At 41.7% G+C, this 21,888-nt stretch overlaps 2 protein-coding genes across 3 annotated transcripts; one reads left to right on the top strand and one right to left on the bottom strand.

The window, feature by feature from the left end:
* Positions 1 to 62: 62 nt before the first annotated feature.
* DNAJB11 (DnaJ heat shock protein family (Hsp40) member B11) lies at positions 63 to 12,365 on the top strand. Its single transcript, XM_079977067.1, has 10 exons — positions 63 to 227; positions 3,354 to 3,510; positions 5,610 to 5,707; positions 7,214 to 7,346; positions 9,003 to 9,145; positions 9,562 to 9,644; positions 10,448 to 10,505; positions 10,837 to 10,948; positions 11,124 to 11,283; positions 12,001 to 12,365. Exons 1-10 carry the CDS (start codon positions 160 to 162, stop codon positions 12,063 to 12,065), a joined length of 1,077 nt encoding a protein of 358 aa, XP_079833193.1. The 5' UTR covers positions 63 to 159; the 3' UTR covers positions 12,066 to 12,365.
* A 2,687-nt stretch (positions 12,366 to 15,052) lies between these two features.
* LOC307216646 (endothelial protein C receptor-like) lies at positions 15,053 to 21,786 on the bottom strand. 2 transcript variants are annotated; one of them, XM_079977068.1, is made up of 5 exons: positions 20,997 to 21,785; positions 19,496 to 19,531; positions 18,341 to 18,592; positions 17,014 to 17,286; positions 15,053 to 15,957 (listed from the first exon to the last, which is right to left on the bottom strand). In XM_079977068.1, exons 1-5 carry the CDS (start codon positions 21,277 to 21,279, stop codon positions 15,845 to 15,847), a joined length of 957 nt encoding a protein of 318 aa, XP_079833194.1. In that variant the 5' UTR covers positions 21,280 to 21,785; the 3' UTR covers positions 15,053 to 15,844. The 2 variants fall into 2 exon arrangements, with proteins under 2 accessions (XP_079833194.1, XP_079833195.1); XM_079977069.1 differs by lacking the exon at positions 19,496 to 19,531 and having other exon boundaries at positions 20,997 to 21,786.
* Positions 21,787 to 21,888: the final 102 nt, after the last annotated feature.

The raw sequence follows: 21,888 nt of genomic DNA, 5'->3' as shown, positions 1-21,888 counted from the left end.
GTTGTGATTGGCCAGCGGCGCGCGCCGAGTCGGAGCCCGATTGGGCGGTTAGCTTCACCGGGTTCTCTTTCGTGCGTGCCTATGGTTACCGGCGTGTGAGAGGAGCCGAGAAGGGGGCGCGCTTGGAACCTGCTCGAAGAGACCCCCCTCCCGCCCGCCATGTCACCCCGCTCCCTCGGCGGGCTGCTGCTGCTGCTGCTGTGCCTGCTCGGAGACGCCGTCGCCGGGTGAGCTGAGGGGAGCGGGAAGGGACCGGGAGGAAACGGCGCCGCCCCACCGGTACTGGCAGGTGGCCTCGCGGTCGGGAGGAGCCCCCCTGCTCCCCTCGCCCCTCACCGCCGCCGAGGGGGCTTCGTCTCGCCCGCCCCTCGCCGCCACCTCTCCCCTTCCTCACAGGGACAGCTCTCGCCTTCCTCTTCCCACGCGGGGCGGGTGGTCCTGTCCTCCCCTTCCCCGGTTACAGCCGTTATGGCTCCTCCCCCTCAACCCCCCCCCCCTGCTCAGGGTGACCAGGAAGAAGGCCGGTTTTGCTGCCGCTTTCGCAGCTTGTGCAGACGAGGGAGTTTCGGTTGGTTGGTACAGTGGTACCTCGGGTTAAGAACTTAATTCGTTCTAGAGGTGTGTTCTTAACCTGAGGTACTACTTTAGCTAATGGAGCCTCCTGCTGCCACTGCGCCACCGGAGCATGATTTCTGTTCTCATCCTGAAGCAAAGTTCTTAACCCGAGGTAATATTTTTGGGTTAGCTGAGTCTGTAACCTGAAGTGTATGTAACCTGAAGCGTATGTAACCTGAGGTACCACTGTATAGTCGTGTATTTCCACCTGTGGTTTGGGGTATCAGAGTTTTCTGGCCAGGACTGTGTTCAAAGCCCTCTTCAGCCATGGGCCACACTCAGCCCAGCCCACTCCGCAGGGTTGTTGTTGTGAGAGATTGGAGGAATGCCTTTGCCCACTGCCTTGGGCTCCTTTGAGGAAAGGCAGGTTATAGATGTGGTACGTGGCACAGAAATAAGTGCTGCCCTTCACATCGCGTTGTTGTACAGGTTGAGATGCTGGTGCACTGGGAACAGGCAGGAACTGAATGGAGGCCAGTACACTGTGACCTGATCCAAAAAAAAGTGGAGAGGTACTGTTGGGGATGTGTTTGTCTCCTCTGAAGGAACAGGTTCGCAGCCTGGGGATAGTTCATCCATCATTGTCAAGGTGCAGGTTGTTGCTGTCATTGAGCACCTTTCACTGACTTATCCATGCTCTGATAACCCTCAGATTAGACAACTGTGATGCATTATAGGATCCAGTAACCTCCTGAGAGGGACCTCCCCCCTACATTGTGCTGTCTCAGCTTTGAAGTCTGCCAGGGAGGCGCTTTTGCTAATATTGTTGAGTAAGGTTTGGGAGTCTGGTTCACCAGAAGGCTTTTCCGGCAATTGCTACCTGCTTGTGAAACACACTGTCCCAGACATTTGACTGATGCCAACATTGAACATTTTTCAGCACAGGCTGAAGACCTAGCCCTTCTTCCAGGTATTTTGTGTATGTTAGGTGTAAGAACCTGTATGGTTTGATAATGATAGGTAGATTGATCAATTGTTTTAGGGTTGCACTGTATATTTTCAAAGTGCTGGTTCAAGCCCTTTATAATATGGGGCTCAGGGTACATGAAGGAGCGCTTATCCTTGTATGCCTATCTGTACATTAATATCTTCATAACTGGTCCTTATTTAGGTTCCCTGCCATCTGAGGTACAGTTGGGTGAATATTGGGGAAAGGGCCTTCTCAGTGGTAGCCTCCCAGTTGTGGAATGTTCTCCCAGGGAGACTCACTCTGATGTCATTTTGGGTTCAGGGAAAGGCCTTGTTGTTTCTCAAGACTTTTAAATTCATATTGATCCATTTTGTCTTGGTTGGACTTGTTTTTATGCCTTTTCTATTTGTATTATTTTTATATATTTTGATTTGCTTTATTGTGAATTGAAATTTTGCCAGTCACCTGGTTACACCACTTAGGGATCGGTGTGATTAAGCTGTGTACAATTTTTTGAAATAATTAAAATATATAAAATATAAATCTATAATAAATAAAGTACAGGAGCATGCTATTGAACACAGGGTGTCTTACTTCTGAGTAAATATGTGTAGGCTTGCCCCAAATGACATTGAATAAAGATAAGGTCTGGGAACTCCAAGATAAAACACAGCCACTGTTAGTTTGTGTGTAACTTATGTTTTCTTATCCCTTCTTGTGACGCTGGTTGAGAATGTACAGTATCATAAATCCCACAAGTAAATTTACTTATTTGTTAGCTTATACATTCCTTTCTTTTGAAATTGCAATAATCAGGGAAGCTTACACAATTAAAATAAATGGCTGTGGCCCGATACAGCCACCTTATTGGAGCTAAGTATGTCTGGGTTTGGTCTGTTTCTAGATGAGTGTGTGTCTTGCAACCCTATGTACATGACTTGGAGTTCCGTAGTGGAAGAAAGGCAATATATAAATTTGCCTAAATAAATAATAAATGCCTAACATATATAAGTCTGCTAAGACTGTACTGTATTAAAATAATTCAATCCATCAGGCCAAAAGCCTATTGGAACACAAATGTTTTCAATAAATGGCAGAAGCTTAAGAGTGGGGACCAAGCAAGCCTTCTGTTTTTCTTCTCACTGTAATTGTGTGTTTTTGGTAACACCTTTTATTTCATATACTTCACATCCCATTTTATTTGCATCCGCTTTCTGCCAATGTATTCAAAGGGGTATCCAATTTAAATACTAATGTATGCATGCCTACACACAAACACACTATTGTAGCCTTCTTATCACATCAGCTCCTTAATTTTTGCCTGTGTTTCTCCTATTTTTTCTTTCCCCTCAGGGGACACAGGCAATGAGTAGACACTTGGGAATATGCATATTATTAATGTGTAGATTAAGACTGCATAGTACATTTATAGGGCAATCTTAAGTTTATTTACTCTGGAGTAAATCTCACTGTGTTCAGTAGGCCTTACTCCTTAGTAAGTGTGTTTAGGATTGCACTATTAGAGAGAGACTGGCTGTGTATATGGCATGTGGTTTTCAGTGAGCTCACATTTTAAAAACAGGACCTTCCCTCCAAGTATTCTCTGGCTGAAAGTTCTAATACTTCCTTGGAGGCAACATTTCTGTCATTCTCTGGATGCCATGCTTGTAGAGCTTTATTACAAGTTATAATTGTTGTGGTAAACAACAATATTGGAGGGGAAGAAGGAAACGGAGCCCTCCTCCTGTTCTCTAACTTTTAGTCTGAGTATGTGGTCACATTAAAGAAAGAAGATGCACAACAATAACTGGCTTCGCTTTTCTTTTAGGAGAGATTTCTACAAGATCTTGGGGGTGCCCCGTAGTGCATCTGTTAAAGACATTAAGAAGGCCTACCGAAAACTCGCCCTGCAGCTTCACCCAGACCGGAATCCTGATGATCCACGTGCGCAGGAAAAATTCCAGGATCTTGGGGCTGCCTATGAGGTTGGTGTATTTGGGGAAAGTCTGTGCCCAACTAGTGCACCTATTGCTTTCTCTGTTTCAATCTTTGCTGTTTGGCAAAACCTTAGCAGAGTGAGCAGTAAGTGGACAATGTCTTAAGTCAACTACAGCGTGGTTATGATAGAGTGTCATTAACAGGCATTCCTGGAAAGTCATCTCCATCCCCTTTCCTATCATTCATTTCTTTAGGATAATTTATAGACACACCTATACAGTCATACCTTGGATCCCGAACGCCTTGGTACTCAGACATTTTGGCTCCCGAATGCCGCAAACCTAGAAGTGAGTGTTCCGGTTTGCGAACGTTCTTTGGAACCCAAACGTCCAACTGGGCTTCTGCAGCTTCCAGTTGGCCAATCAGAAGCCACACTTTGGTTTCTGAATGTTTTGGAAGTCGAACGGACTTCTGGAACGGATTCCGTTTGACTTCCAAGGTATGTCTGTATTTGAAAATGGTCTGTAGGTGGTTTTAAGTTTGGTAAACAGACAAAACACAGGGTGTTTTTTTACTGTTGTTTTTACATTAGCAACAAAATGTATCATATCTGTATTTTATCTGTGCCGAATTAACATGCTCTACCGATTGTCTTTAAATTGACATAGTGAAAGGACTTCTTGAAGTTAATGGCTGGTTAACAAAAAATCATTAGCTTGTTGGTTGGCCTGTTATTGTGCTTTTTGGGAGCATAGGTGAAGGATTTATTTAACAAAATTTATATAATGCTTGCTCTTCTTTTAAGCCTCTTAAGGAATTTACAACAAAAGATTTTATATTTAGTCCAGATGACATCTCCAGGGAGCCCAAAGTGAGCACAGTTGTGATTCTTGTATTTGCAAATGCTAGTCCAAGCTAATGTACAAGTGGAGATTTTAGTGTTAGATAGGCCATGCCTGGCTTTCTGGTGCATCTTCCTGATACGGATAAAAAAGCGCACTGGCCTAACCACTGAATGACACGTTACAGAAATTAAGCTCAGGAATGTTATGGGCAGAGGAAGGTAAACAGATGAAATTCTAAACATTTTATGCATTGCTCATGCCTCATGTTTCTGCTAGCTTTTTCTAGATAGCCAGATCTCTCTTTTCTGAATTGAAGAACAGGAATCCCTTTTGACAGTTTATCCATTGCTCTGTAAATTCAATGAATCAAGATACTTGAACAGGCTGCAACATGGAATGCACAGTAGTGTGGGTTGGCAGGAAGAGAACTCTAGAGAAATAAGAACTATTGCAATAGGAGCTTGCAAGCTAGCTTTATCTAGTTGACCGCTTCTTATGCTGAAATTAAAATCTGCAGTATGTTATTAAATATGCAATTAATCACCCTAGCCCTAACTTGCCTGTTGCTAAATTTTGTATGACGTGCTTTTGTGTAAACATAGGATGTGCAAATGAAACACATAGGGCATACATCTTCTGATTATAAAGAATGGACAATGAAAAAATGTTTTGCAAGCCTTTATACAGCTTTCACTGCATTACAGGTTGAGAATGGAGACCAGTGACTGTTGCTTATCTCATCTACAGTGTCAATAAAAATCACAAATTGTTGTCTAAATATTTGGTTATATCAAAGAGTGTCACTCAACTGACAATAAAGCTTCGATTGTTAAAACAAGGAGAGGAGCAATTTTTTGTGATTCCCCCCTCCCCCTGCACCCACCCTAAATCTTCTCTGGAGGATCCTCCAACCTTCTAGAGCCCGAGGGAGAGGGGGTTGCCAGTGGAAAATTGCCAAAAAATGTTTCTTTGCTCATTCTGCTAATTGAAACCTTACTGGCAGCTGAGTGACAATATTGGACACAATCCATTGTTCAAAGGTTTTATAATGCTGAGTCTCCATGCAGTTCCAAGAATAACTGCATTCAAAATCTTCCATCAGCCTTAAGACATCAAGTGCAATCAAGCAAACAAACATTTTAGGCTGCCATAAGGCCACTGCTGAAGGCATTTTCCTGACAGAAATCAGTGGAACATGTTTCCACTTGAAGTGGAACCAATTAATAACAGATTTCACTGCTTTGTAACAGTTATGTTAAAGTTTTGCCTGATACATAGATGCTCACTGTTATCTCCTGCAGGTATTGTCAGATGAGGAAAAGCGAAAGCAGTACGATGCATATGGAGAAGAGGGATTGAAAGAGGGTCACCAGAGTTCTCATGGAGATATTTTTTCACAGTAAGTCTGTTTTATTTCTCCAACATATTTGCACAACATTACAAGCTTTACAATGAACCGATATCATTGGTAGTTCATTGCAGCCAACACTATTGCTGTAGTTTATTGTCTTGAGGTTCTTCTCTGGCTTCTTTCATAATGAGTAACATGTGCAAGAATATATTACAGCAATATAAGTCTGTCATGGTGAGTAGACACTGCACTGAATCCATATCACACAAGTGAATATTCCTTTTTTTAAAATCAGCTATAGAAGAGGCAGGGAAGAGTTAGGTCCCTTGTGACTGAGAAGACAGAACCAATTAAATTTGATTTCTGCTGGAGCAAACACTTCCAAGGGGATCTGAAAGTCAAACTAGAATGTCTGAATCTTCAGTTTCTTGACTGATGTGAATGGGTCCTCCATGTGGACATTTTCATCCTCCTTACAAGGAGAGGCCCAACATTGGCTCAGTTCACATGCAAGAGGAATGCCAAGGCAGAACAGTTATTTTCCAAGTTCCAGGTAGTGAAAGCAAAGGCAAAAAGCACTCTCACAATTCTGTGGCCCCGGGTCTGATTTTTTCCCAATGATTTCACATCTTGCTTTGGGATAGGGTTAAGGTTTTCCTCCAAATATCAAGGCCACTTGAACAGAGATCACCTTGTTTGCTTCATTTTGGCAGAAACATATTTGGTTCTTGGAGCTGTTAACCCTCTAGACACAGAAGCCATGGCAGAGTTCACAGTGGCTCTCCAGTTCCAACATGTATCATGGCTTCCTATTTCCAAGGCACAGCAGCCTTTTGTTATCATGTTAGCAGTTCCAAATAATTTTCTGGAGGTAGCATGTGGATATGCTTAATAAATCTCTGCAGCTCTCAGAAGCAATGTTAAAGCTGAGAATATCAGTGGTTTTATGTAAGATGCTCTGAAGCAAGGTAAATATATTTAAAATAGTTAAATAAAAAGCAGTAAGCCAGCTGTATAGTTTTCCCTGTCCACGTGTATCAATTTTGTAATGATGCACAAATTTGCAGACCTCTTGTTTTAGGAGATATATTCTGTAATATTTTCATTCCCTGAGAGGGCACAACCACTTAAAAACCCACTCTGGGATCTGAAGCAGGTTTTATACAGCCCTTTCCTTTCTGTTCTGACACTGTTCATTTAGTAGAAGAGTAGGCAGACCCACCCATGTATAGACCAGGCAAAGTTTACTGAGAAGGGGGCTCAGAGTCTATGCAAAACTGAGTAATAGAGCTGTTTCTGATTGCCCTTGTAAGCTTTTTTCACGTTTCAATTTTTGCAATTTGATTGTCTTAGTGCAGTTTGCTTCACAGAAGTTATCCCTCAAATTGGGAAGAGATTCCTTTCAGGAAGGTGATACAAATCTGATTATTCCCATCTTCTGAGTTGATGAGATTAACCCTTTCATGCATACTCTCCTACCAGTTGAATTGAAGGAGCCCCACAATAGGCCCATTACTCTTTTCTCTTAAATAATGATGGTTCATTTCTTTACAGTTTCTTTGGAGACTTTGGTTTCATGTTTGGAGGTAATCCTCGTCAGCAAGATAGGAACATTCCAAGAGGAAGTGATATCATTGTGGACCTAGAAGTTACACTGGAAGAAGTGTACTCAGGAAATTTTGTGGAAGTAAGCTTGCCAATCTGCCTCCTCATCTTATTATTTTGTTGTCAGAACATAAATGAGAGTTTACACTGAAATTTGGCATCAGGCTTATGAAAGAAGAGTGTTCTTCCCATGAATGTCATACGGAAAAGTAGCAAATCACTATCACTTTTGTATTGCTACTCAGAGTTTGTGGTTTCTGCCTTTCCTGGCACTTGTGCCTTTAACAGACCATACAATGAAGAATGTTGTTGTCACCAGAGTGCTTGTTGAGCTAGTCTTGAGGGTATTGCTAATGTTCCTGTGGAACAGCTGGTAGTGCTTATGTTCCAGTGGAACAGCTGCAACAATATTACTGGTCTAACTAAAGCTTTTGCTAATTGATCTTTCTGCCTTTCGTCATTACTGAGCAGGCTGCCAAGTTATTTCTGCTTCTAGTGTGTGTAGAAGGAAGTGGCAACAAACTCAAATTGCATCTTGCCCTCTGGAGAGTTTTGTGTGAGGTGAAACAAGACTGTGATGCCGAAAAAAGAAGACTGCTAGTAGTGGTTGGGTCATATTTACTGTTGCTTTTTCAGAAACAGTCTTTAACACAGCTTCTACCTTCTGCAAAGGGAGATAAATCCTTCCCTCAATCCTCAAGCATACTTTGGATTCAGAGGGGAACAACCAGAGCTGGACACAAATAAGGGCTGGCTTCTGGTAAGCCCTATCCAAATTTGTGGGTTCCTGCTCTAACTGCTGCAGGTATTCACAGATCGTTGAAATAAGTTGTTCTTTTGGTATTCATAAGTAGGTCAAGATTGCTATTAATATTTACTAAACCTACGAGTCGCCTATGCAGAAAAAGTGTAGGCAGCTTTACAATTCAAAACATCAGCAACATACAATATAAGGAATACTGTACAGTGGTACCTCAGGTTAAGTACTTAATTCGTTCCGGAGGTCTGTACTTAACCTGAAACTGTTCTTAACCTGAAGCACCACTTTAGCTAATGGGGCCTCCTGCTGCCGCCGCACCGCCAGAGCACAATTTCTGTTCTTATCCTGCAGCAAAGTTCTTAACCTGAAGCACTATTTCTGGGTTAGCAGAGTCTATAACCTGAAGCATATGTAACCTGAAGTGTATGTAGCCCGAGGTACCACTGTACACATTTTAAAATACCTAATTTAATCTTCACCAAGCAACAGCTATCAAAAACACCTCTTCAGACACATACCTAAATTAGGATATGTTGGTATCTAACTGACTTGTTCCATCAGAGTAAGGATTTCTGCTGCACAATGGAATTCCCCCCCTGTGTGCCCCCCAGATCTGTTCTCTGGGTCTCCTCAATCCTCCAGAATAGATTGGGGGAGGGTGCAGGAGGGATCCATTGCACAAACAGAGTGCATTGGATAATGCCCATTAATACAACAGAGACAACCAGTCCTATCCACCAAATATATAAGCATTGTTAGAGGTAGCTGCAGCACTCTCACTACTGCTAGGCTGCTTTGTTTTGTCCTTATATATGTGCCATGCCAGCTGCAAAGCCTAAGGTGGCAAGCTGAGGTAAGTGGAATGTGTGCCTTTACTCAAGCCATCAAGATTAAAGTGCTTCATGTGTATAATCTGAATATGAGACTCTTTATATTTCTGCAGGTTCTTTATATTTCTGGTTCTTTATATTTCTGCAGGTTATTCGAAACAAGCCAGTAGCAAGGCAGGCACCAGGGAAGCGGAAATGCAATTGCCGGCAAGAGATGAGGACAACTCAGCTAGGCCCAGGGCGTTTCCAGATGACCCAAGAAGTAGTTTGTGATGAATGTCCCAATGTCAAGTGAGTCTGAGGTCCTCTGGCTCTTTGGTGCATGCATAGTTTGTAATTATGCATCACTGTTGAAAGTAGCACAGAGAGAGAATGATTACATTACCACTTTGAGCCACATGGTGGTGTATTGTGTAGCTCATCTATGGGAATGAAAGAAGGAGAAATTGTTGGAAAACCAGGGTTACTGACAGGAATTTGAATAATTGCCCCACCGATATAGATTCCCTGATAGATTTTTTTCCCTGTCAAATAGAGCATTTCATTTGTGTTGTTGGAATGGAATGGAATGGAACTTGTGAATGCTCCCTGCAGCATTCTTGTAGATGACTTCTTGAGTCATCTGGAAACACCTTGTTTCTGTGTACCTCCAAGGTTCCATAATGTAGTAAGCCCAAAGAGTGCTGCCTTTCTCCCCTGTTTCTTAGGCTTGTAAATGAAGAACGAACCCTAGAAGTGGAGATAGAACCTGGTGTGAGAGATGGCATGGAATATCCCTTTATTGGAGAAGGTACAATATTCCCTTTCTATCTGGAGTTAATATCTTGTTGGGTCTGAGGTAGTAAAGAACTTGGGTGGGGGGTAGAACTTGTCAGAAAAGCTGGTTGATTTTTTAAATTGGTTTCCTTTTTGAAAGAACCTGTTTTGGGGCTAGAACAGCAGTAAAGATTCACCTCTTCTAACTCAGCACTATCTACACAGAACATTATCCCCACAGCTACCTTAGCAATGGCAGTTCCAGAGGATGCTCTGGTGGAGAGCCTCCAATTGGCCATGGGCAGCAGCCATGCCCCCATCAATGGCACCAGTTGCATTAGGCTATAATAAGGAAGGGATGCGGGGTTTCCATTAACTCAGCTAATAAGTCAGGGTTCTTCCCCTGACACCTGGCAGCAGCTATTCTGTCAGGCTGCAGCAAAGAAGAGAACGAAGGCAAGACCACACCATCAGTACAGCTGAGAAACCATCAACTTTTGGCACCTCTTTTCCTTTAACACTTTCACCCCAACTAGTCATTAGATTTGTACCTGAGTTTACTTATTTTCTGCCATCCAATCCATTTTACTTTTGTCATTACTTTGTAGATGGTAAGTATGTGGGCAGGGACTTGAGTGAGGATTTTTTGTGTGTATCATCTGTAAGCTACTATACAATCCTATTTTGGTGTAAGAGCAGGATAGAATTATTTAAACATCTTTTTCTTGGATCATGTGACTATCGGAAAGCTTAAAGGGAAGAATTGGCTTTGGGTTTCATTTGTGGGAAGTGAAATGGTTTTGAAACCAGACCCAATCCATATTTGAACTTCCACAGGTGAACCACATGTTGATGGAGAGCCAGGTGACTTACGCTTCCGAATAAAAGTTCTCAAGTAAGTTGCTTAGTTATTTTTGCCTTGTTTACCCATAAATTAACCCCCCCCCCCCCCCCGAAAAAATCATATATTAACTACTTACTTTGCATAAATATTTCCACCCGCTAAGCTGCAGAAGGTTTTGATGATCCCCATAGAAAATTGTCCCCTCCTGCAAAGACTGAGGTGGATTTATTGCCTTTGGCAACAAGAGTGACAGACTTACAGGATAATTCACAAACCTTCATTCATTTTTTAAAAGTTAAATGCTAGAGAGTTTGACAAGTATACAGAAAAAAATGAAGTAACAAGTAGAATATGTTAACATTTTCTAACATCTTTCCTACAGGCACCCAGTTTTTGAGCGAAGAGGAGATGATTTATATACAAATGTGACTATTTCGCTGGTTGAGGCTCTTGTGGGTTTTGAAATGGATATTGCCCATTTAGATGGGCATAAGGTAAGGTGGTTTTTTCTATTTGAAATAATACATTTTCAGAGTAGTCTCCTATGTTATTTCCATGATAATTGCATCTGTTGACGCTAAAATATGGGGGGGGGGGTTGCTGATGTGTCAAAGTATCTAGTCACAAATGCTAATCTTGTAAACTCTTCACCACACTCCCATCTACTAGGTGCATGTTGCCCGGGATAAAACCACAAAGCCTGGAGCCAAGCTGTGGAAAAAAGGAGAAGGTCTTCCCAACTTTGACAACAATAACATTAAAGGCTCTCTAATAATTACATTTGATGTAGACTTTCCCAAAGAGCAGCTGACAAGTGAACAACGAGAAGGTTTGTATCTATGTATCCCAGAATAGTGTTGCTATGGTAAAATCCCAAATGGTTTGATCAGTAATTCCATTTACTGATATATTCTTCATGCTGAGATCTGGAAGTTACTTTGTCATCTAAGTGTCCATCTTGTGGGTATCATTCTGTCATTTTCCAGTTTTAAGATTCTGTGTTCAGAAAGGCATCCCATCTATTAGAATAGGTTGGCTGCAAGATAATGATTCAACCAGTTTGCTGCAGCCTGTCAGAAAGGGCTGCTCTGGCTATAACATGGTCCCAGCCACTACAGACATTGTGACAAAAGTGACAGGATCTCTTCAGGGGTATGTTCTGGAAGACTAGGGATGATAGGGAGGAGAGCAGCCATTGCTGCTTTGTACAATTTTTTAAATATTGCTAACTTTTCAAACAGTAAAATTTAAAAACAGGTCAGGAATCTTTTCCAGACATCTTGCTTGTTCCTAGTCTGTTTTAGTTATTAACCAAGGTAATATCATTGCTTTTGTAGCATATCTGTTTTTCTATGTTTGGGGAGTATTTGCATAGACATCATTCTGGGAGTTTTTCTCAAAACCGTTTTGAGTGAGCTGGTCTCAAAATATCGAAACTGAATGTGCTGGCTTAAAATTGGAAGAGCCTGAATTCATTTGATTTTCTTTCCTCCTTGTGACATATTCAGAACATTGTATGGTTATTACTTTTTTCAATCTTTTGCAGGTCTCAAACAACTGCTGAAACAGGCATCAGTGCAGAAGGTGTACAATGGACTGCAGGGATATTGAGTGGTGACAAATGAACTTTGTCGCAAATGAGAGAAATCAGTGCTATGAACTGCAGTCTTCTGGTTGTTGTAGAACAAAGCTGAGGGGTGTTGGAGTGACTGCTGAGCCCTCCATTTTTACAAATAGTGAAGGTGATTTGGGGACAGATCAGAAGGACGGTAAAAGAATTTTCCTTATTTGGGACACAACTGGTGCTCTATCTGGAGCAATCAGGCTCTAGCAGTTGAGAAATGTGAGGCGTTTTAACACACGTACCACGTTTGAAATTCTGGTTTTTAAATATATTTTGATGTTACTTTTCTTGCCCTCTGAGTGAATTTTCATAACTCGTTCCCTATCCCTCTGTTTTACTTTATATTGTCTCTGTTTCAGACTTTTAAACTAATGGGTTCTTTGCTGCTAGCATTTTTGGTTCTTGGGCCCAGCTTGGAAAATATGGGTTTAAAATCTTTTCAGTCTCCTAATTTCTGTACATACCTAGTCCTCTTATCACTCACTCTAATGGAATTGAGGCATGAGAAACCCTAATCTCTGCAGTTGAAATTTCATTTGCTTTCTGCATTGTCCTCTGGGGTTTGACAACTGTCCAGATACTTCCTATTGTTTGTACTGTGGAAGTGTACTGTAGCTGTTGCCACCCCACAGTTTTGCATTTCGTTCCGCACAAGCATTGCTGCAGTACATGACACTGTCCATGAAAAATTTTGACAGTTTGCTATGCATTTCTAAGAGTGGCAGCAGTACTTACCACTGGGTTTCCTTTATAGACTATAGCAAATGTGTATGGATTTGTAATCTGTGGTTCATAAACAGACAATCCAGCAAGCAGACTATGCAGTCCCTTAGATGGAGCACCATTTGAGTAGAGAAGGTTTACACTTGGTTATATGGGGTGAAAGTGATAAGACTCTCGTTGCTGATAGAGAATTTGCTCCATGCAGCTCCAAAAGAGAAATGTACTCCCCACTCCTGCACCTTTGTGCAGCTGTTGCTGCTTTCCCCCTATTTCTTAGAAACTGCATCAAAACACTTCCTCCCTAGCCTGTGGTTCAACAAATTCAGTCTTTGCATTTTATGCAATTGATGTAAGCCAACATACTCATGTAGCCTTCTGTGGGAACTGTAAAGCCAATTCATATTTTACAGAACAAGTATGTTTGCAGCAATAAGCGATGTGGTAGCCCCAGCCACTCAGGAACCTAGGACACTTTGAGCTTCCCATATGCTTACAAAACATTGCCTCCATTTCACACTGCATATGGTATTGTACTCCTGCAAACACTGGGCATATATGCAACACACACTTTTGTATCTGAATTTGCCCTTGTTTCCAACTATTTTGAAGACTTGTTGATAACACATACATTCATGCAAGACAGAAAGACTCAGAATGGTATCCAGCTCTTCCTTTATCATCCAAACTGTCCCTTGGCTAATGAGCACAGCAATCTTAAAATCTTTCAGGCTCCTGAAGTATATCCCCTGCAATTAGTTGTGTATGTTTCAATATGGCTTATGTTCTCTTCTTGGTGAAATGTTAGTTGGATTTTTTTTTCTTTATATATCAGCTCCTTGTGCTGGATAAGAGTGAATCAGTGCTTATTTTCTCTTCTGAAGATGAAAGTGTTGTATTGGCACTAATACTATCTGAAATAACAGCCATTGAAGTAACAATGTATTGTCACCATAATCTATGTGAACAGAGAACTAGAGATAGATTAGCATTGAAAGTGTCCACATAACTGTTGATAAATTGGAGTGCTTTTATAAAAAATATCCAGCATTTGCTACATTCAGACAGCCAGACCCTTCCTATCCTTCCTCCTACTGTTGAAAGTATTTTATGTATAAAGAGAAGAGGCCTTAAAGAGAGAGCTGGAAGGGTTTTAGAGTTGCTTTTAGTAAAGAACCTTTACCATTTCAAAGCAGAAAGAGACAAGTTTGCTATTTTGCCGAAATAGTAGAGTTTTACCTATTTGGGGTGTAACCCAGTGAGGCTTGATTGAGCAATGTCTAATGTTCCTAAGAAAATTTTTAAATGAGTTTTGGCTTTCCACTCAGATCTGTTGCAAGGATAAAATGTGTAGAGTTGAGGAGCAACTCCTGGTTTGTCCCTTGCTGCTGTAATCTCAAGAAAGTCCGTGGAGAGTAAGTTAATGGGAGTCCTGGCTTCTGGAAGTGTTCTTGTATGCTCAGTACTAGCTTCGGTAAGAGAAGCACTCTTTCTAGCTTGGCTTCCTTTTCATCAAAGTAGACATTTCTGTGGCTCTTGATTCCTCCTCCGCCCCCACTCACTCACCTAGTCAATAGATATTCCTGAGATGTTGGGTTGTTATTGTTGAAACTTATCATTCTGCATTGCACGCTATATATCCAAGGGAGGTATGAAGATATAACAAGAGTCGCACGTGGCTTTCTTCTCCAAAATCTGCTGAAGTATACCACAGTGCCTTGGATATACCTGCCACACGAAACACTACAGCAGAGCTTTCCAAACTGTGTCGCGACACGTTAGTGTGTCGGCTGCAGCGTTTAGGTGTGTTGCGTGATCTGTGTCTGTATCTCTTATAAGGGGTTGGTTTGAGCTCTGGTTTGCTAGGAGAACTGAATTAATGTGTTGCAAAGTGATGCATGTCAAAAAGGTGTGTCACCAACATGAAAAGTTTGGAAAGCTCCGCACTACAGAGTGATCTCACTGCTGCTTCTGAAGACTGGGGACAGATGCTGCAATGCCCAGTTCTGGATCCAGAATCATTCCAACATCCCTTCTCGTCCAGCATTCTGTTTCAACAGCAGTCAGCCAGATGATTCCAGAAAGTCAACAATCTGGGCATAAAGGCAGTAGTTTGTACATGCACATACACGCACACACGCTCACTACAGCAACATGATGCCTCAAAATGGAGGCTCCATTCAGCCAGTCTTTCTAATACCCATGGATAGACCTATCCTTCATTAATTAGTCTGGCCCAAGAGCCATTGCCACATTTTGTGGCAGTGAAGACTTTATTTTAAAAACTATACATCGATTCCATCTCAATATCTTATGCTGTTGGACTGAAATAATGTCAAATAGGAGCAGTAATAATTCCCAGATTTAGGATGCTTTAAAAGAGGCTGTGACTGAGCAAAACGAGGTTCAGGTATGTTCTCATGCTGTGCTTCTGTGGTGTCTGTCCACTGATGTGGGTGAAACACTAAAGTTCTATGGGGAGAGGCTGTTTGCCCTGGTAGTAATGACAGGAGATGGAAAGATTCCTGTGAGACCAGCAGTGATCTTGCTGCTGTTCTAGAGCCCATCTTATTCTTACAGGTAGATGTGAGGCAAGGGATACAGATTTATATAGACATTGGCTTGTTTCTTCATAAGAATTTTTTTTTAAAAAAAAAGAGGGATGGGAGGAATTTGAATCAGTTTACATTTAAATGTTAACCTACCTAATCCACACTTTCTTTAAAAAATACACAAAAATACACAAAGCAAAATATAGCCATCCTTTGAAATTCACCCTTCTCCGAATTTTGCAATGCAGCTCTCCAGCCACATAACATGTACAAAAATGCATATATTGGTGAAATGACATAGAAATTCACACTAAAATAATGAATTTACATAAAGACTCTTAAAATAAAATTCTGATTGGTGTGGAGAAGTGGACTCAAAATTGGAAAGATTAGAAACGGAATTGGGCAGATTCACCCATCCCAATTTCATTGTTCTTCTGTTGTGTTTGGTTAACCCATCTGCAGAGCTGCTGGTCCATATAATACTTGAGATGCTATCTCTTCCCTCCTGTGCATAGGAAGATGCAAAGAGCTAGTGCCATTACAGCAAGAGCACCAAGGCTGATGCCTACCACCAGTGGAGTGTGTGAACGTCCTTCATGTTTCCCTGTAAGGCAAAAAAAAAGAAAAAAGATTTGAGAGTTTTTTTCTACAACTGAGGGGTTGCAGCTGCATTCTAAGACTTGATAAGTAAATGTTGCTTTAGCTGTTTAGGTGGGTGGGTTCAAGGATTGGAACTTTTGTTTTCAAGATTTAAGTTGCTTCTGTCTGAGCTAATGCATTCACTCTCAAAATTCTAACCATTTGAGTCAGCTCATGAAAAAAGTTGGGTAGGATGGTGTTTGCGGGGGAAATATGACTGAACTCATGGACTCGTCCACTTTCAACCCACTGCTTCAGCAGGAGATTGTGGGTGTCCCTTGCAAGGAAGAGGAAACTCAAAGCAAATGTCAGTTGGTATATTCTCTGCACCAAGATAATTCTGGATTCTGCAGCTAATAAAGCATTTTACAGTGGTACCTCTGGTTACATACTTAATTCGTTCCGGAGGTCCATTCTTAACCTGAAGCACCACTTTAACTAATTGGGCCTCCCGCTGCTGCTGCCACGCCGCCGCCACACGATTTCTGTTCTCATCCTGAAGCAAAGTTCTTAACCCAAGGTATTATTTCTGGGTTAGCAGAGTCTGTAACCTGAAGCGTATTTAACCCGAGGTACCACTGTATATGTGTGCAGAGCTCTGCAGCTAGTCAGAAGCAGCAAAGCTAGCAAGGGTCCTGAAGTCTGGATCTCTGGAAAGCCTCTGTAATATGCTGCACTCATTCTGCCTCGCCACCCCACTGTCGCCCCATGACATCTTACAGAATTGTCAGGTGTTTTGCATCCCTGCTTTCATCAAACACTCCCAAGACTATCTTCAGCATGTCAAGGACAAGGTGCTTATAGTTCTCTATTTAAAAAAAGGCAGTGATTCAGAATTCTGTACCTCATTCCAACATCTATGCTTGTGGTGTGACAGCACCACAAAATATACCCATCCCTGTCCATTAGTGTGTGTTGGTAAGAAGACTGCCATAAAGGATACTTGGTTGTATCCTCCCTTGGACAACCTGAACAGGGTAGGAGTGCTTCTCGGACATCATATAACCGGTGTCTCACATACCTGTAAAGGCTCCTTTCACTGCGGTGTGCTCTGTTACAATATTGATGCAAGTTTCCTTCAGGAAGAAAGCTGGGTCCACACTGGTTTCATTGTAGTTGTTCAGCTGCATACTGGTATAGCTGGCCACAGGAGTTTCCTGTAAAGGTACCCAGCTCTTATTGGCTGCATTGAATCTCAGGAAATCAGTCCCATTGACTAAAACCTCGTAGAAGGTTCTGTTGGTGCCATTCCCAAAGATCTGGCACCCCAAAGTACAATGCATGTGTAGGGGGTCTGCAACAAAAGCAAATGTGTTAGAAATATTTCCCCCGTAACTGGCCTCTTATCTTTCTCACATGCACCCTTGTATTATGCTGAATTACCTAAGGAAGCATTCTGTCTGTACTTCTCAGGGAAATTAGCCCTGACATGTCTGCAAAGAGCTATTTCACGTATACAGTAGCAAATTGTGGCAAACAGGCTACAGCTAATGCTAGCTCTCCAGAAAGTGTAAATATGCATACAACACAATAAGTAAGATGTGCATGTTTTCAAATAATTGTTTGACCACGTCCCTATTTCATACTTTTTGATAGACAAGGAAAAAAATAACTACACCTCAGAAAGTAATAGGGGCAGAAGAAATAATCTTCAGTATAGGAGGCTGGAAGGTTTACCAAATGCATCCCTACTCTGGGAATATTTTGAGAAGACAAACAATTTTTCTTTTAAAGATCTCACTTTCTCAGTGCAAAATCTGAACTGACATCAGACAGGGCAATTTTACCTTTTATTGAGGCGTTTTAGCACTTACTGCCCACTAAAATATCCAAGCATTGAACGTGCTGGATCAAAGCAATGCATCTTCACTCTACAGCCCCTTTGCCATCTCTTGCTTTCTTTAGCAAGTCAGTTTTACTAAACCTGTGTCTTTATTTGACAAACTTATGCAAGCATATTAGAACAAGGCCTGGAATGTGTTATAAAGCATAATACAAAATGAAGCACCTTGAGAGTTCTTAGTATTCATTAAGGGATATAATATGAATAAATGCATATATTAATATATAATTTTATTTCCACCACAGACTGCAAATTGGTCTCATAGCTGGTCTCATAGCTGACTGCAATAATAGGAGGTGGCTTCTTGGCTGCCTCTGTGGCTTAATTTTACTTAACAGTAAATGGCACCATACTTTCCCTCATACGCAAATCTCTAGATAAACTATTTACTCCGTGATCACACCATGTCCCAAAGTTTGGTGCTCAATGATACCATCATCTTAAACAGCTGTGACAGTTGCTATGGCAACAACTCTGCCCATTACCATCGCACCACAATACTCACATGGTACTTTCCTTTCGCTAGCATACAGGTTGACCAATGTCTTGAAAAGCTCAAGGTAATATTGCAGTGCACTCTTCCTCTGCTCCCAGAGACCTAAAGATTCCAGCTGGAGCAACTGGCTTGCATTCATTTGCTCATTTTGATACTCCATGCTGTGGGTAAGTTTTCCATCCAGAGTGGCATTACCTACCATTTCCACTGAACTGTCGTTTGGGAAGTAGGCCAGGTGAGTCATAACAAAGGCATGAGATTCTGAGAGGAAAACCAGAACAACCTAAGTTATTGCCTTCAGTCACCTGCAAATGAGAAATAGCAAAAGCACTTTCTTTCACACTAGCCTATCCTTGCTCCCTTTTGCTCAGAGGCAACCACAAGTGAATAAAACTAAAGTTGACAGGAAACTTCATACAGAAAGGGAAGGAAGGGGTTTCTTTCCTGGCTTATCCTTCAAGGGGATGCTTTTCTAGTCGCAGGGCTGAAAGTGGCATGAATTTGACTGCCATCCCATTGTTGTTCCTAGACTGGAAGGCACCACCTTTTCCTGTGGTGGCTCTGTTGCTCGAAAGCAGCTAAGAGGGAAATATATCTCCCTCGCGAAGGGAGCAGGTAGCTTCCTATATGCAGGAGCATGCTGTGCCCATGGTAAATGCCAGCTCCTTATCATATGGCTGGCCTTTCTCTGAAGCAAGATAAATTTCAGAGGGAGTGCTATTTCCCTGCTTCCATCCTCTCTCTGTGTGCAGTCAAACGAACAATGAGTGGAAGTGAGGTATCAATTTGAATTTTGCTGTAGCTGCAAATAATAAAATCCATTAAGGCCAGCCCTGTGCAGTCAAGGTGGTGAGATGTAGTTAGAGCTTGGTCACAGTCTGTCATACGGAACTGTACTGGGAATTTTTAAACCAATTGGCATGCTTTATTAAAATTTAAAGTTACAATAATTCTGAATGTTTTATATATGTATTCCATATTTTTGTTTATCTGGAATGTTGGCACATTTCCTACCTGATTCATTTCTGTCCCTCTCATGCTTAAAACGAAAAGGGAAATTTTCCTCCGTTCAAACAGGGAAACTAAAATTCAGAATTTTTACAGTCAGCGCTTGCTTGGAATTTGTTTAAAATACTGAGCTTGAAAAAGGATGCTATAATATACCTGCTTCAAAGGCTGCTGTTGAATGATGAGCTCTCTCTGAAAACAAATATAAACCATTTGATGCATGGTGATAAGAATATAATAATAATTAATAATGGAGCATTATGTCAAATGCCATGCCAAATAGTCACAAGATTCTGGCCAAGAGCTGACAGTTATTTCGAATCAGTAGTAGGTGATATTTACCCAGGGCTATAATGGTCTCTATTGTAGTGGAGCACTTTTTTGTGCCACATAGAAAAGTCAAGATCCCAGATTAGATTTTCTTCCTATGTAATGGTTCCATGGTTAGCAGGAGACCTTGAACTCTGGTGCATGGTGTAAGCATAGATGCCAGAGTCAACCGAAAACGTTTTGCTGCCTGCTGCTAAGTACAAAAGCTAACTAGATTGGGAGTAAATGCTACTTCAACTTTGGCAATCTGTGCTTAGCTTAGGGGCCCAGGACAGGGCTTCTGGAACGCAGCTGTGTCAAGACACTCTTTAAATCAGGGAAGGGAACCTGTGGCCCTCCAGATAGTATGTAGGTTGTGATAGTATATTCCCAACAATTTCTGGAGGGTCAGAGTGCCCTCACCTGCCTTTAAGGGTTGCTTCTTATTTAAAAACACCATTGCTCTATAGAACGTAATGAATGTCTCACTGAACAATATGACAACTCTGAAGTAGTATGTGTGTGTGCCTGCATATAGTACTTTAATGGATCAGGCAAGTCTGTTTTGTTGAGACCAACAAGAGCTGTTCTCATAACCAGGTCTTGCACATGAGGCTGAACTCAGTTTCTACTTTGCAGTTCTGTGTTCTTGCCAGCTGTTTCCATCTTTTGCTCTAAGCCGAACTTACAAACGCTGGCTAGATTCCCAAATATCTCTTGTTCTGATTCTCCACCCCCCTCACCCAGATTTCAGACCATAGTCTTACTTATTTAAAACATTTTTCAAGGCAGCGTACACCGTAAAAACAAAAGGATGAAAGCAAAAGAATAACAGGACCAACTTGTGCATGTTTATGCAGAGTGAAGCCCCACTGTGTTGAATGAGGTTTAGTTTGGGTGCTTTAAGGATTGCTGGCTAAAATGATAACTATTTAAATGTCTGGATAAATACAAATGTTTTTGTCTAATGCCTAAGCAGCTGTGAGTGGCGCCAGGCAAACTTCTTGAGGAGGGTGTTCAAGTAATCCCCTCTGCTTTGTAGATGTTCTTCAAGACTCTGACGAGACACATGGAGGATGATTTTACTGAACAGGCGGGTTGATACAGAAGTAAAGATATGCATATAGATCACACACGAAGGGAGCCCCTAGGTAATAGACATTTCTGTCTCCACCCCAAAAAGTTCTCTACAAACATTTTCAGTTTAATAAAACTGCACTATGCCATACACCACTCCCTGTCTTAACAGATTGCATGCTATAATTCTGTGTGAAGTTTTCTATCAATAATCTAGCTTCTTTCTTCTGAGTAGAATTGCACCATTAGAGAACAAGGCATTTTCACTTACCTACGCCATACACCCAGTGGCAGAGAGCCCAAGCGAAGATTATTTGCAGGAGTAACATTCCCAGAAGGTGATCGCTTGTTTGCAAAATCCAGGAGTGCTGGAGGTACTGTGCAGTGCTGTAGTCTGTGGAAAGAAATCCAAGCTTTCTGTATCTCAAGCCACCATGAGCTGAAGTCTTTTGGAAATGCAAACAAAATCTGGGATCCAGCTCTCTACCCTGCCCAGTCAGGATTAGAGGAGGGAGCCCAGGGTTTCTTGGGAATTGAAGGGTGGAGCATGTCATTCCATCTATCTTCGTATTTCCTCATCTGCAGTAGAGGAACTGACACTTTTCCTTGCCAGACCTCGCCCCTCTTTTCTCCCAGAGCTATTACTATTGCAACATTCCCAGACTATAACTGGGAAATGATTTTTTTCAAATTTATTTAAAGGATTCCCCAAGTTTATTGTGTGAAAAGCGGGTGGGGGGGGAGGAAATAAATGTGATGAGGATATAAAAATAGGGCATTGTGGGGAAAGTACTATTTATACCCATTGGAAAAGAAAACCTGTTTCCTGCCTCTAGCAGAGCTTTTTGGGTTCACAGGGACTTTTGCAGTTACTACACAGTTTCAAGGCTCAAATGTGTAAAGTATATTGTTGCAAAGTCTCTACTTCCCTAAGCAATTAGATTACTCCAGAGGCTGCATTTTTGGTCTAATATCCTATGCACAAGAGATTTATGCTCCCTGTGATATTTGCTGCATTTACTAATATATGTGGAGGCACAGAAGCACTTCTGCAGGGCAGCGTGTCCACTAGGCTGCAGGTCACCAGGGATCCTGTATCACGATTTTCTTTCTCATTAAATTACCCATTGCTTTTTAACACACATGCATGTGTGTATGTGCTT

Source organism: Podarcis cretensis, assembly GCF_951804945.1.
Source record: "Podarcis cretensis genome assembly, chromosome: 5".
In the NCBI taxonomy this organism is placed as follows: domain Eukaryota; kingdom Metazoa; phylum Chordata; class Lepidosauria; order Squamata; family Lacertidae; genus Podarcis; species Podarcis cretensis.
Note: the sequence above shows the minus strand (reverse complement) of the source record. Positions and strands in the feature narration are given on the sequence as shown.

Bases quoted from the DNA above. Each gene is read 5' to 3' on its own strand.
- DNAJB11 (XM_079977067.1), top strand. From the start codon at position 160: ATGTCACCCCGCTCCCTCGGCGGGCTGCTGCTGCTGCTGCTGTGCCTG. The intron at 228-3,353 runs GTGAGCTGAGGG...CTTTTCTTTTAG, and splicing joins CTCGGAGACGCCGTCGCCGG to GAGAGATTTCTACAAGATCT. The intron at 3,511-5,609 runs GTTGGTGTATTT...TATCTCCTGCAG, and splicing joins ATCTTGGGGCTGCCTATGAG to GTATTGTCAGATGAGGAAAA.
- LOC307216646 (XM_079977068.1), bottom strand. From the start codon at position 21,279: ATGACATGCTCCACCCTTCAATTCCCAAGAAACCCTGGGCTCCCTCCT. The intron at 19,532-20,996 runs GTAAGTGAAAAT...ATTTGTTTTCAG, and splicing joins CCACTGGGTGTATGGCGTAG to AGAGAGCTCATCATTCAACA. The intron at 17,287-18,340 runs GTGAGTATTGTG...CTTTTGTTGCAG, and splicing joins TAGCGAAAGGAAAGTACCAT to ACCCCCTACACATGCATTGT.